At 35.0% G+C, this 16,189-nt stretch overlaps 1 protein-coding gene across 1 annotated transcript; it reads left to right on the top strand.

Moving 5' to 3' along the window:
• Window positions 1-274: 274 nt before the first annotated feature.
• On the top strand, window positions 275-14,261 carry LOC130010422 (glutamate carboxypeptidase 2-like). The gene is made up of 18 exons (XM_056100931.1): window positions 275-285; window positions 3,579-3,870; window positions 4,186-4,308; window positions 4,698-4,878; window positions 5,242-5,338; window positions 6,113-6,202; window positions 6,337-6,422; window positions 7,211-7,330; window positions 8,067-8,152; window positions 8,401-8,464; window positions 9,093-9,160; window positions 9,944-10,053; window positions 10,757-10,847; window positions 11,259-11,345; window positions 11,916-12,081; window positions 12,624-12,705; window positions 13,149-13,241; window positions 13,918-14,261. The coding sequence occupies exons 1-18, from the start codon at window positions 275-277 to the stop codon at window positions 14,117-14,119; spliced, it is 2,049 nt and encodes a 682-aa protein (XP_055956906.1). The 3' UTR covers window positions 14,120-14,261.
• Window positions 14,262-16,189: the final 1,928 nt, after the last annotated feature.

The raw sequence follows: 16,189 nt of genomic DNA, 5'->3' as shown, positions 1-16,189 counted from the left end.
TTCCCCCATCCCTTGGTGCTCTAAGCTTAATGGTTAATACAGGACTGCCCATGTCTGATAAAGAAGACAGCATGGCGATTGCAGTTTGAAAATTTTAAATTTCAATGGTAGCTAGGGGCGTGGTGACCCATGATTCTGCATGAGTAACAAGATCCCGGCCCAGGGGCGGATCCCGGGGTGGGGGAGGCAAACCCCACCCTGCTCAGCTACATTTAAAAAGATGCTATATCCTTCACTAGCAGACGGTGGGACGGGGCATTCAAAGCGTGAAATAATGATAGAGACGTATGTGATAACACAATTACTGCTTTGCAGCAATGAAATTGAATCACAATGAGACCCTATTAATTCATAAATTGACGCCAAACGGGGTGTTGGATTTCTCTCTATAATTTGAAGGAGTCGCTGCACAAGTTCCTGGATCCGCCCCTGCGTCCGCCCCCCCCCCTCAAAACCAATATTAAATGCTTGTGCGGGCGGTGGGGTGGGGGTCCCAGTGCCGCTGTGTGGAACATGTTAGAGTCGATTCGTAGCATATCTGACCCACGGTATATGTTTGGCACTGGTTATCCATTATGATTATGATTATAATGTTGAAAATCGCATTGAAACTCCGTGATTTTTTGCCATTTGCGATGGGGCATAACAATTCAAGGCGGCGCAAAAACTCAAGGGAGGCGCAAAAACTCCTCGTAGCGAGGTATATAACTGAACAACAGTATATGTTTATTATGTTGTATGCTGTCCTCCCTCGATGTTTCATCTATCCATCCATCTATATCTTCCGACGGCAGGTGTACAATAACTGACCTTTTGCACTTTTGACCGTAGCACATATACACCTTGAAAAAGATAGACATACTTGCACACACAGATCGCATGAGTCTGACGACCTACATACATGTAATTAGATAAAGTTACATACATGGTTAGGTGTGAAAGAGGAACTCTCGGATGTTTTAGTACAGACTAGGATATATTATGTACATACCAGAACATGGTAAGGCAACTTATAATTGATATTTTTAAACAATGATACAATTTTTGAAAATGTATAAAAGAAGTCAAGTAAACTACAACAGGGCCGGTTGAAGCATTCTTGATTTGGTGGTGGTGGGGGCTACCATCTTGGGACTTTAGGCGAGGGTCCAGGTGCTACCTAGGCCCGGAAGCTCTTGGGGTTCTAGATCGCCGGAGAAGCTTTCTGAGCGATTTCTGGCCACTAAAATTACTCATCAATGAAGTGAAATGTTATTTCTTTTCTAATTCCCTTACCATAAAAACACAATCTATGGTGGTTTAATCCCGTGATACTGAACTTGACAAATATATGCATAAAAATGCCAAGGTTGGCGCATATAGGACCGTCACTTCCTAGATCATGACCCATAATTGTACGAACAACCAGGTTTTAGCTTGCGAACCCTGTAAAAGTCACCGTTTTTATTTGATTGTAAAATCCGTATGATTATATCAAAGTTACACCAGAATTACGGTTGAGTTCAAATTTCGTGAAAATTGGACCGAAACTGCGCGAAAAAATGGCCGCTCCCCTTGAATGCATGTAATACCGGATAGATCTATTTGTTAAAGCCAACCCAATTTTCATCTAGGTCACTGAGATGTAAATAAGGTTAGGGCACATGATTGTTGTCGAGGTTGTAAGTATAATATACAATGCGAGCAAGCACTTTGTTAGAATTGCCTATTAAAGTTAACTACCTTAAATTTAAGTAACCACCTTAAATCTAATGTGTTTGCTTAATTTTAAGTTAATCGGTATTCAATTTAAAGGATTTTATCTTTGGGATTGTTCATGTATTTTACTCATAAACACAACTTACTATGCTGAACTACTTAAACTTCTTGAAAACCACCTAAATTGAGAGCTACTGTGAAATGGGCCATTAGTACGAAAGTTTTAAAATACTTCGTGCAGTTTGAAATCAAAAACTTTTGATTTTGATCAAAGACGCGCATTTTAGATGTTATTATATACAAACTAAAAGATTCATTTGAACACTTAAACAAATTGTACCTTTCAGATGTTTTGTGATTCTAGATAAGATAAGATAGATTAGATAGTTATTATACCAAACATAATTATGACACAAGATAACAATGACATAATAAATATTGATAACATATACATTGGTAAAGAAGAAAGAAACGAGGAACAGTAATTACTATGGTGAATGTACAAAATAGTTTACCACTATGGTGTATGTGACACGATCCTGTGTGACATTGTCTTCAACTAGATCTTGTGATCCCGTTTTCTGCGTTCATGACCTGTAATCTGGACTTCACTTGACTTCACGTTGAGTAATTTTAATAATCCCATTCGGGAATGTTATTCTAAATATGGATTTATATACCAGAAGCTACATACATGGTTTTAAAACAACAGTAATCTTAAAATAGCTCTAAGAACTCTCTTAAAGACCGACCCTCGAGATCTGCGATGTATGTTTTTCCATGATTGGTCACTAGTGTGCTTATTGGGGACCATTTGTCCATTTTTCTACGAATTTGCTTTGACTAATGTTGGATGTCAAAAACTATGACCACAGTCATATGAATTACCGGACATTTTGACATCAAACACCCATGGGACCTAATTAACCATTTACAATTATTTATATATTTTGTATAGCATTATTGCTGACTGTTCAATATTTCTATGTTTTTCTCTTCAGTATACACCAACTAGTAAATATTAATATAGACAATCTTCAATATTAAGCAAACTGAGACGTTTCATTCGCTAAAATAAGATAGAGAACATCTAGAATAATTAAAGATGCCGGAGTTTGATTTAATCCAAGATGACATAGGAGTATATAGGACCAAGTCACCAACAAGGAAATTCTGGATTATAGCAATAATAATAGGAATAGCAGCTTTTATAATAGGAATATTAATAGGTAAATACGCCGCTTGTGATACGTCATCTCCACCAGCGGAAGTTCCTGTCACACCAGAAAAAGATGGCGTCTTCCTTCCCGGAGTTTCAGACGCCATCATAAAGGAAGCCGATCTGTCTGTCAGAGATTTGTTATTAAAAAACATCGACAACAAAAATATAGAACAATATCTAAAGTGAGTTTTTTTATTTTCAAACCTTTTACGCAACATTACAATTTTCAGAATTGTATCTTTTGTGAGTTTCTTTATTCTTTAACACTTTACGCAACATTACGCAATAAAAATAATTCTTTTGCTATAAGACGATTGGTATGTATATTTAACCTTCCTGGGGGCTGTTTCACGAAATTTTAACTAAGATAAAATCCAAATTTTAGCAATTTGATTGGATAATGTTAGATTGATTTTAGTGCTTAGCCAATCAAAAGTGAAGTATCTACTAAAATTTGGATTTTATCTTTAGTTAAGATTTCGAGAAACAGGGCCCTGGTTCCTACAATCATACTGTAATAAACCAACGGTTCCCTGCGAACTATCAAATCGAATATATGATACGAAATGGGGTAAAGAAAGAAAACAGCATATTTTACTTTTAGACATGTCCAGTGAAATTTTAAAAAAGAAGCGGGCTTTTCTTCTCTTTCTTTCAGGACTCTGACAGAGAAACCACATATAGCTGGTTCACCAGAAGATGAAGATACATTAGTTAATTATATAAAAGATTTCTGGGAAAACGTTGGTTTTGATGATGTACAGACAGCAACTTACGATGTATTGTTATCTTACCCAGATAAAGATAACCCTAACATGATAGAATTACTTAATGAAAATAATGAAATTGTTTATCAAACACCTATAGAAGAAGATATTCTAACTCCAGGCAAAAATAATACAGAGGGTATTCCCCCTTTTAACGCCTACTCCCCTAAAGGAATTGTTACAGTAAGTCTCACATTTTATGCCTAATCTCTGAGTTCGGGTCAAATTGGTTAACGCCCACACTTAGGAATCGTTGAGTTTGGACTTTGGAGTTCAAACTTTCTACATGTATATGTACATGTATATAAATTTACAGGGTTAGTTAGGGTAGGTCAATTATATGTATATTTATAGGGTCAGTTAGTTTATGTTAATCATATGTATATTTAAAGGGTCAAGTTAGGTTAATTATATGTATATTTACATGGCCAGGTTAGGTTAATTATATGTATATTTACAGGGTCAGTTAGTTTATGTTAATTATATGTATATTTACAGGGTCAGTTAGTTTATGTTAATTATGGTAGAGTAGACGATTATATTCATCTAGAATCTGTTGGTGTTAATGTATCAGGCTGTGTGGCTATATCAAGATATGGTAAAATCTTCAGAGGAAGTAAGGTACGCCATGTTCTTATATAGGCTGTTTTCAGAATGGCAATTACTCATTAATATAATACATAATTATAACACTTGAAAACCTCAAAGTAAAAATATCAAAATATCACACGATGTTCTAGGAGTAGACACACTCTTCCTCTCGCATGATACATGCTACAGCTTATAGCTAGCTTATAGCTAAGAGACGTCATGATTTGGACCGAGGCTTCAGCAGCTGGGGTTACTGGGAATATTGAGGAGTTAATACTCGGAGTGGAAATCAGGTGCTCTGTATCAGAGGCGTGAAAGGAGGGGCGGTGGAGGGGGATGGGGGGTAACAGCGCTCTAGTGCCCGGAAAGGGGGCATTGTGGTTTGGAATGCTTTTGTATGTGAAATAAGTATATTCTAGGTTGATATAGCCCAAAGGTATGGTGTTATAGGATTAATTCTATATTCTGATCCTAAAGACTATACTATACCAGGTGAAGGAGTTTATCCCGACACATGGTGGTTACCTGGCTCAGGTGCCCAAAGAGGAACTATTTTTACTGGTATAGGTGACCCATTAACCCCAGGATATCCAGCTATAGGTAAGATTAAATGAATTATTCATTTTCGTTTACACAACGTTGGCTTTAACCAGATTAATCTCACACTAAGATTCTTTTGAACTTTTAACCCTCTTGTTATTTCGATTTTAAAGATGCTTTAGAATAAAATAAAAAAAATAATTTGACGTGCCAATTCATCGCATAGATATATGAACATTTTTAGCTTAAACTGGTGTTCAGATGTTCAGCGAAGGCGCATGCTTTGATTTAAATGTGCCACGTCTCAATTATTCCATAATGAGATAGATCTATGGTTATTTTTTAAATATGATGTTATATAAAATTAATTATATTTAGTTTCTTGTTAAACTGCCTAATTCCTGTTTAAATTAACTACTATAGATACAACATATCGATATGAAGAAGATAAAGTTGTACCACCTCTTCCTAAAATACCAGCACATCCTATTGGTTATACTGTAGCTGAACAGTTACTCGTGTAAGTTAATTTTATCACTAGTTATCACAACAGCAATACCCGCATCAGTATCATCATCAGCAGTACCATCAACGGCAGTAACACCAACAGCAGTAGCATCAGCAGTAGTTGATCAAACAGCAGCAGCAGTGTCTGCACAAAAACGCAAGGTCGGAGGTCACGACTATGGTGGCCTACGGGTAAATCCATCCAAATATACAGGGATAGGCCGTTAAAGGTGTCACCGAGAAGTAGCGATGAATTTTTTATTATTATAGGTGGGTTGGGGCGGAGGTCACGACTATGGTGGCCTATGGGTCAGTCCATCCACATATACACGGATAGGCCGTTAAAGGTGTCACTAATTACTTGTATTGTATGTAAGGGAGTATTTAATTTTTCATTCGTTTTCTTGTCTTGTTTGGAAAGAGTGGGGGAGGGGGCGGTGAGCTCGGAAATGAACATGGTATAGGCACTTTTTGTGGTTCCTCCTGAAACTACATCATTTCCACCTTGTTAAATGTGAAACTAGAAGAAACTGTGCGGTTTCCAATTCCCCTGACACAGCACGTGCTTATTTTAATCAACGAGTTATAGGTTATATAGGATAGGACACAGCCTCACAACAGACTCTATTTCAAAATATAATACTATAACATTTCTTAGTGAGGGCAAAATTTTAATTTGCCTGATTTCACAATCTCTTCTGAAGCTGTTTGTTAGTATTTTATTTATTGTTAAAGCTTGGTATACAATGAAATTTATGACTGTAAAATCTTTTGTTTTATTTTGCAGAAATTTAACCGGAGCTACTGTCATAGATGAATGGAAAGGTGGGATAAATATAACTTACAAATATGGACCAGGGTTTATTAATGATAACTGGTTAGTATATATTTATTACAGAACTTCTGAAGAACTATGGTGTTGTTATGATGTTTCACTTTCATTTATAGTATCGTGTTGATGATGTAAAACAAATTGTATAAATAAAATCCCTGTTTTGTATTGTGTTTCAGGAAAGTAAGAATGAATATTTCTACACAAAATGCACGACGTAACACAACAAATGTTATTGGATTTATAAAAGGGGCAGTAGAACCAGGTATCATTATGTTATATTAAAGATATATTATGGGAGATTAGATAAAGAGCTGACAGTTTTCACTATAATAGTTAAAAAGTATAGATAATGTAAAGGGAATTTGCTGAAAATTTCAGTCAAATTGATTAACTCTGAACCGAGATTTTAGCGATTGAATTTTGGGCCTAAACTCGATCATCATTACTAAAGACAGTAAGATCAAATATGCAGTCTCGATTATCCATTTCTTGATCTAATAATGAATGGGCGTAGAGCAGCAGATCGGATCCTAATCCAGTAAATATCGCAGGCTAGCGATGACACCGAGAGTTGATTATGGTCTGGAAAAGTTAATTAATGTCCAATTAATAATTTAGATAACATTCCAGGCCTAAAGAAAGACCTGCAATAAGCAGATTTAGCTCTTGCATAATGTATGTTTGTTATTATTGATAGATATGTTATTTTTGATGTGTCGTTACAGATGGATATGTTTGGCGTGTATTATTATTATAGATATTTATATTTGGTTTGTGTTATTATTGATAGATATGTTATGTCAGGTGTTATTACAAATAGATATGTCATGTCAGGCGTTTGTTATTATAGATAGATATGTTATGTCAGGTGTTATTAAAGATAGATATGTTATGTCTGGTGTGTGTTATTATAGATAGATATGTTATGTCTGGTGTTTGTTAGTTTAGATATATATGTTATGTCTGGTGTGTGTTATTATAGATATATATGTTATGTCTGGTGTTTGTTATTATAGATAGATATGTTATGTCTGGTGTTTGTTATTATAGATAGATATGTCATATTTGGTAATCATCGTGATGCCTGGGTGTATGGAGCTATAGATCCGTCCAGTGCTACAGCTGTTATGATGGAAACTGCACGAGTAATGGCTGCATTGGTTAAATCTGGTAGGACATCTTTTAATTGATTTCTTTAGTACCGAATTATTGAAATAAAGATACACAAAAGGCAATCATTAGTCCCTAGTTGTGAACCTTAAACTAATTATGAAAAAAAAGCTAAAAAACTTGCTATAGTATTAGTGATATATTTCTGATGAGCTGCAATAATTTATACTAATTTGAAAGGTCATTTCAACTAGTTGTATAATGGACATCGTATGAGCTGGATAAGCACATTAGTAATGTTTTACCGATAAGTCGTAATGCTCAGATTATACACCAATTTAACAGATACAGTTAGATTATACACCAATTTCACAGATACTGTCCGATTATACACCAATTTAACCGATACAGTTACATTATACACTAATTTAACAGATACAGTTAGCTTATACACCAATTTAACAGATACAGTCCGATTATACACCAATTTAACCGATACAGTTAGATTATACACCAATTTAACAGATAAAATTAGATTATACACCAATTTAACAGATACACTTAGATTATACTCCAATTTAACAGACACAGTTAGCTTATACATCAGTGTTACAGATACAGTCCGGTTATACACCAATTTAACAGATACAGTTAGACTTTACACCAATTTAACAGATACAGTTAGATTATACACTAATTTAACAGATAGATTATACACCAATTTAAAAGATACAGTCACATCATACGCTAATTTAACGGATTATATCCATTTAACATGTTTCAAAATATGTTATAGGTAAATGGCGACCACGTCGAACTATTTTGTTCTGTAGTTGGGGTGCGGAAGAATATGGCCTGGTAGGATCTACTGAATGGGTTGAAGTAAGATTATTATTATTACTTATTGTATCATTCACCAATAAGTCCCGTGTTTTTTCTTGTATGTAATATGCCTACCTATTTCAGTTCCCATAATATCATTTATCAAATAGGATTTAGTTTTCCGCATTTGACTCCATTTGCTGTTTTTAAATTTTGTCCCAATTGTCCATAAGATTTTGTTTTAGACTAGTGATTAATGTTGTTATACAAGAATATACAGAACATTAAATTTTAAAATTATTTTACAGGAATATATAAAGAATATAAAAGAAAGAACCTTGGCTTATATCAATATAGATATATCAGTAGAAGGTAAAATTATGTTTAGATTCAAATATGAAAAATACTTTTTGCAATATTGCATTATACCTTTGATTGGATGCCCATACATATAATCCTGAAGACGGCTATTCTAATTAATCTGATTTTCATGTCTGCTTTTTTAAACATGCATTATGCAAGAGCAAAATCTGCTTATTACAAGTCTTTCTGTAGGCCTGAAATGTTATCTAAATTATCAATTAGACATTAATTAACTTATCCAGACCATAATAAACTCTCGATGTCAAGGCTAGCCTTCGATGTTGGCTGGATTAGATTTCTATATGCCGCTAACGGCCACTGATAAATAAATAAAAAAAGTGGATAGTCGAGACTATGCTGTTTATATTAATGCTTTTAGTAATGATGCCCGAGACTATGCAAAAATTTCACCCGCTTCTTTCTCGGCTCATAGTGTACCAATTTGACTGAAATTTTCAGCAAATTACCTTTACACTATCTAGTTTTTAACTATTATAGCGAGAACTGCCATCTCTTTATCTTATCTCACATAATGTATCTTTAACAAGAAATAACAAACGATACGCCAGTTATTTAAATGCTTTATTGAAAATCTATTATCAAATAAGATATAACAATTATGTGTTTTATATTTCAGGAACAAACACATTTCGTTCTAAAACTACGCCATTGTTATACAACTTGATGTACGAAACTGCAAAGCTGGTATGATTGAAAACATTTTTAACATCATTAATTGACATAACTGTATTTCGTCGATGCGCTGCTTGGGAGTGTGGGTGGTAAAATGTTTTACATGTTTTGGAATTGAGGTGTTTATTGTGATGTACGGAATATGAAAAAATAAATATCCGAAAAGAAATGGTTATTGTGACGTACAAACCAACAAGACACTAGTTAACCTCAGTTATTATTAATATATTTCAATTCTGATTTGCTATGCTCCATGCTCGTGGCGTCACATTGAGGTGTAGCTGTGACCTACTCTTATTTCGAATTCCAACTCCCAAGGGTTCTTTTACGTGCACGCCAATGTGTACACGGGACCTCGTTTTTTCGTCCCATCCGAACGACTATACGTTGTCCCTTGCCAGCCCCCCCCCCCTCCGTCCTACACCACTGACAATGGGGAACCATGCCGGAAAATCCCGGGATCAAACACGGGACCTCCATGTTACCGAGCCAACGCCCTACTCACGTAAATGAACACGTGATGGCAACTGTCATTTAAGACGACCTGTCGACAGTCAGAGGTCTTGAAACGAGTTTAAGATGTATTTTGAGAGACGTAAATACATTGGAAAGCTGAAATTGACACTGATCTTAGTAGTAATTGAGAGAAGAGCGTGGCGCGTTGTCTAGAAAAAGTAGTGTATTTATTTCTGTTGGATATCACATACGTAAGTGGTGAAATAATGTAAAGAAAATATAAACAAAGAGGTCGAAGATCGATCTGTAAACCAAACCAATGACATGTTTATCCTCCAGGTTGAGAATCCTAATGCTACAGAGATAGCAGCAGGAAGAAAAACAGTTTACGACACGTGGTTATTAAACAGACCCTGGAACATTAATGGCAAAATTTACGGAAAACCAGAGTAAGATTTTAAAGTTAATCTACCAACATTATACGACACCCTTCACACCTCACAATTCTTTTAGGAAAAGGCAAGCACGGTAAACCCAAACATTTTAGCTTTGAAACGTTATTACAGGCCAGCAACCTTTCTAGCCCCCGATTAACCCAGCTATCACTTTTAATTTATGGCGTTGGCTGTAACACATTTTCGGAAAACGCGAACTCATTCGCTAATCCAATTGCTTGTATTGGTATAAGGAGATACGTTCTGTGATGAATTGTGGTAATTTTAAAATCCATGCGAATATACGAGTTATTCTGATGTGTTTAGGATTATAGTAGAGGGCGTAAATAATAGATCACACTGTACTGTGAAAATCTGATAAAAGTTAAATAAACGAAATTTCAATCTAATTTTAATTTGATTGCCCATTCGTCTAAATTTAAAAATTCTTAAAAAAAAAAAAAACAAGTTTATTTAAAGATCTAGATATTTCGGAGCTTTACATGAGTGTGCTCGATGAGAAGCTTATCCTTTTCAAGATTAGGATATCAATTTTGTAAAACGAAATAAAATCGACAGTGTTTTAGAGACGGTAAACGGGACAGGTAGGGCATATTTCCCATTTGTTTGGATAGCTGGTATGTGCAACTCTCTAACACGAGAGGCATTCGCATGCTGTACATTAACTTATCATTGCTAAATTGGTTCTTATTTCTAGAATGCAATCTATGGGATCCGCAAGCGACTTTGCACCAATTTTACAAAAAGCTGGAGTGACATCTGTCGATTTTAGGTATACCTATGATAAGGTAAGCTATTAGTCAACGTTTTGAAGGCGGTTTTTATAAAGTAGATTTATTTTATTTCATTAAATTGATACTTCAGCTCCTTATACATAATATTGCCAGTTCTGTTTATATGAAATTTTAGTTATCCCATGATTAACCTATGATAAGGTAAGATCATGGATTTTAGGTTTATTAAATTTGTAAATCAGTTCCTATACACGAACATTTCCAGTTCTGGTTATATGTAATTCGGGTTACCCCATGATTAAATGGCCAGGAAATTCAATCAGCATAGATTGGTTTATTTTATTGACAAATATCAAAATGATTAGCCTATATATTTATAAGATTGGTGAGAATACGAATTGTCCTGAATACTTTAACGAAAGCATAATTTTAGAATTTGTTTATTTTTTGTTTTGTTTGCCATAGAACTTGCCTGTTGTTGGATATCCACTTTACCATTCACAGTATGAAACATTTTATGCTATGAAGAATCTCATTGACGTTGACTTTAAGGTATGCTCTGTATGATTAATGTGGTATCTGAAAGTATTTTTTTTTTACTATTTGTTAGACGACAGTATAAGTGAACTACTAGTATTAAACATACATTATGCAAGAGCTAAATCTGTCTATTGCAGGTCTTTCTTTAGGCATTAAATGTTATCTAAATTATTAATTAGACATTAATTAACTTATCTAGACCATAATAAACTCTCGGTGTTAAAGCTAGCCTGCGATATTTACTGGATAAGGGTCCCATTTGCTGCTTAACTTTCATTCGTGATTTAATCAGGAACTGGATAATCCAGACTATGTTTTTTTATCGTACAGACTTTAGTAGTGATGATCGAGGCTAGGCCGAAAATTCAATCGCTAAAATCTCGGTTCAGAGTGGATCTGTTTGCCTGAATTTTTCAGTAAATTTCTTTTACAATATCTAGTTTTTAACTATTATAGTGAGAACTACCAGCTCTTTATCTAATCTCTCATAATGTATCTTTAATGAAGTATCGTGATATTTCTCATATAGGAGGCGTTTTACGTATTTAACTTATTTCCTATGTTTCTTATTTAATAATTTAGTATCACCAAGCTGTTGCTCGTATTGGTGCTGAATTAGCCAGAAATTTAGCTGACTCCCTTATCATTCCACTAAGTGCCTCAGATTATGCCTGGGATCTAGAAAACCTCAGAGTCTCACTAGATGCAGAATACGGTTCTTATTTAAGGGGTAACATCAGTAATTATGGTAAGCAGATATTGTTATGTTTCATCCGATGAAATGGGCAGTTTAACATCATAAGTTCTTATGACCTCAGAAATAATTATAAAATTTAGCCCCGCCCCAATGCCACTTGTCGTTTCTTATAGTTATTTGAATTGACATCTTCGACGTTAGGTTACAAACACGGATATCCTTAGTATAGCCACTAACATCAGCCACGAAAATGCTTAGATACATAACTTTTGCAATGTGAATGTCTTCACGCACTGTATCACATGTTTATATGATTTAGGTCTAGCAGTGTAAACGTATTAATGTGCTGAATCACATGTTTATATGATTTAGATCTAGCAGTGTACACGCATTAATCTGCTATATCACGTGTTTTTATGAGTTAAATCTAGCAGTGTGAACGTTTTCATGATTTTCTTTTATGATTTACATCGACAGACTTCCGATTTAATTGTGTTAATCCACTAAGCCATCAGTTTTTAAATAGGAGATGTTTCCATAAAGTAAGAAATAATGTACTATATGTGTGTGTGTTTTTCTTTTTTACATAAAAGACGACTTAGAAATGGTTATTAAAAAATTTGGTGAAGAGGCGGCCGACTTTGAGATAAGATTGGCCAATGTAAATAAAAATGAGTACGTTTTGTTTTTGTAGAGGATTTTTTCAATATGGACTTTGTAAATTGGATCTTTTACTTATGTAGTTTCGGGGGCACAGTATGCTAAATTTCAGGTAAATTCGAGTAAACTCCCTTTGGTGGCATTGACGACCCACTCATAGCTTATCGGTGGGTTTAATTTTCCAACCTGCGAATCTCGTGATTGCGCCTACTGTAATGTACATAATAAACCTAACGCATCTAATTAAGAAATGGGACCACTGATATGCACAAACTTATGAATACACGGTAGTCATAATTAGATTAACCTGCCCAAAAAGTTATTTAACAAATATTAAAAATACTTGACTAGGCAACCATCTTTAAAGTTACCCATTGTACTTCATATTCCAATGTAGATTATAGATTTTCTCTCATGATTCTGCTATAACTTCTATAATGTTTGCTTATTTTCAACAGTCCATTATTAACAAGAGTGGTGAATGATCAGTTAATGTTGTTAGAGAAAGCGTTCTTAGATCCAGCCGGTTTACCATCAAGACCTTTGAAAAAGTAAGTTTCTCTTTATAAACGGTGTGACAATATCACCATCGTATTTATCGGTGGGGGGGGGGTCACGGTGGCTAAGTGGGTAAGACGCTGGCTCGCTAGCCTGGAGGTCGGGTGTTCGATCCCTGCATTGGCCGAGAAAGTTCATCCAGATTTTCCGGCGTGGTTCCCCCTTGTCAGTGATGCAGGATGGAGCGCCGGACAAGGACAGCTGTCTAGTCGTTCGGATGGGACGAAAAAACGAGGTCCCGTGTAAACATTGTTGTGCACGTAAAAGATCCCATGACAGTTGGAATTCGATATAAGAGTAGGCCGTAGTGCCGCTGTCTGGGCAAAATTTCCCTCATAGCACACTGTATGGCGTAAGCCCGTCTTCATTAGCCCAGTTAGGGGCAGAACAGTAGGACGTTAAACCCCATTTCATTTCATTTGTATTTATCAGGAAATTAGCTCTCGGTTGTAAGAAGGTCGTAGTTGAGATCAACTCAAGAATAACTTTTATTTCAATAATTCGCTCGAGTGAGGGTATCCTTAGACCAGAGGGTGGGGAAGGAAATGGCCGTAAATAAGTTTTTTTTTATATCAACCAACGAGCATACCTTGGCTGATCGAAAAATAAAATTCTAACTATTTACAATTTTTAATGTTGAGAAATAACATGAATTATTTTTTTTTCTAGACACATAATAATGGCGGATAGTAGTAATGATGTATATGCCGGAAGTAGTTTTCCAGGACTTATAGATTTACTGTTTGAGATTGATAAAGCAGCCGACCCTAATGCACGATGGGAGGAAGTTAAACAACATTTTTCTGTTATTTTATTTACTATCCAATCAGCTGCTTCAACTCTTCGTGACGTCACTCTTTTTCATTCATGATGAAGAGATAAGACCATTTTATAAATTGTATATTATTTGATTTAAAATCTCAATAACAAAGTAAATATTGTAATCAATAATGCCCATGTCTATTCTTGTATCTACATAATAAAACTTAATAGGTTAGGTATGTCTACAGGGGCGCACAAACATATTTTCCCCATGGGGTTGGGGGGGGGGGGGGGACGGCCATCAAAAAATCCACCCACCATATCAATAATGCGCCGCACCGTCTTGAAGCCAAATTCAACACAACAACAAAGGAAAATTCGCCCGCATAATTTTCTAATTTCGTATTTCTAAAATAAAGTACAAAACGACAGACAGTGATCATCATCATTTACATGTAATGTAAGATGTTCACTTTTTACTTATATGTACTTGTCAATGTGGCTACGGAGCGCAAGAGTTTCCTCGTGAGAACGGAGTAATTTCCTTGGGTTGATTGAATATGTAAGAGACTATATATGGCAAACCGGCCCATTTTCCCGAAATGAGGGTTTAAAATAATAATAATAATATCTGTATATTATAAAATATAGAGGCGTCACTATCTCCTGTCTTATTAATGCATTATTTCACTAAAGATTATCTGAAAATAAACCCGAACACATCTGATGAAAACAGTTTATGTTGTACTAACTATATCATCGACCAGATAATGAATTATAATTATTTATTTATTTGATAATAAAATTGTTTGATATACAAGGTTTCGTTTGTGGTGCATTACTAAAATGTTAAAACCTAACCGTTTAAGAGTTGGATCTAGTGGGTTTTAAAAAACGAGATTCATCAAAATTGTTCCAGGATGCACTAGTTGAATCTATGCCCACGTTCTTGGGTGCACACGTTCTGCCCCCCCCCCCTCTTCCCCTTGGTGATATAAATCCCATCATGAACTAAACAAAAAATCTTCTGGCGAGATACCCAGACCAGAAACAGGTTTTAGGGAACAATTTCTACAACACGGTTCATCTATCATGAGATTGTATTCTTTGTAGTTCAGGCTTAACCTTGGTACTCACATGGTGAATAGATTTAAGGAATTCGGACCTAAACCTTAATATCAGTCTTACCTCCTACAACTTTCATCACATCTCCAGCCTTTGTGACTTTAAGAAACATCAACAATGAGTCTCACTTTACCAGCCGTGCTATGGCTGTCGGCAAAATGTCCTCGATGTTTTCTCAGACTGTTTTATTGTATTGCTGTGGGTAGTTTCGACTATATTATTTATCACCCAATAATACATTCTACAGTAGATATCGCTTGTGTGATAAATTTCATAATCTACTGCGATATATCCTTGGGAGATATCGCTTTACATGAATTTGATTGGTCAGTTAAAAAGGAACTACTTTTTTGTATTTTCAAAAAACAGTTCATTTTTTATTAAAAGTAACTCCTTTTTTTTTTATTGAAAATGACATATTTTTATTTAATTGACTTTGATGGAAACACTGGGTCAATATAAAGGACTTTGCAATGGTTGAATTGCTGTCAAAAAATGATGTATCACTACGCCGTAATGTAATCAGGTTCAGTACAAGTGAAGTCTATAGCAAAAAATTATATGTATTTATTTGTGCACGTAAGAAAGGATTGGGTGATAAATAAAATCTCCTACTCGTCTTTTCTGATATCAAAAAATATCAACACTGGTCGATAAAGCCTCGTTTTTTATTACTTTATCAACTTGTGTCGATTTTTTTTATATCAAAAAAGACTTGTAGGAGATTCTCTATATCTGTTACGTCCCAACAGCGTGACTAAGATTACATGAATTTTGGTGTATTTAACAGCGAATCAAAATGTCTGGGTTTTTTTTAAATAGGGTCTGAATTCAAGGTATTGGTGGTCCATTGAATCTATTAATGGTGAAGTAAAACAAAATTATCTTAGATCATATCATAGGCTTCATAGCCCTTAAAATGTGACACTTGGCGAAATCACAAATGGGTTTAACAAGGGGTTAAAAATCGGCGTTTTGTTCTTTTCGTTTTTAAACATCCAACTTGATCATATCGACTAAAACTATAATAATTGCTTCTCCTGATTATATAATA

The sequence above is a fragment of the Patella vulgata genome, chromosome 5, assembly GCF_932274485.2.
Source record: "Patella vulgata chromosome 5, xgPatVulg1.2, whole genome shotgun sequence".
Taxonomy (NCBI): domain Eukaryota; kingdom Metazoa; phylum Mollusca; class Gastropoda; family Patellidae; genus Patella; species Patella vulgata.
Note: the sequence above shows the minus strand (reverse complement) of the source record. Positions and strands in the feature narration are given on the sequence as shown.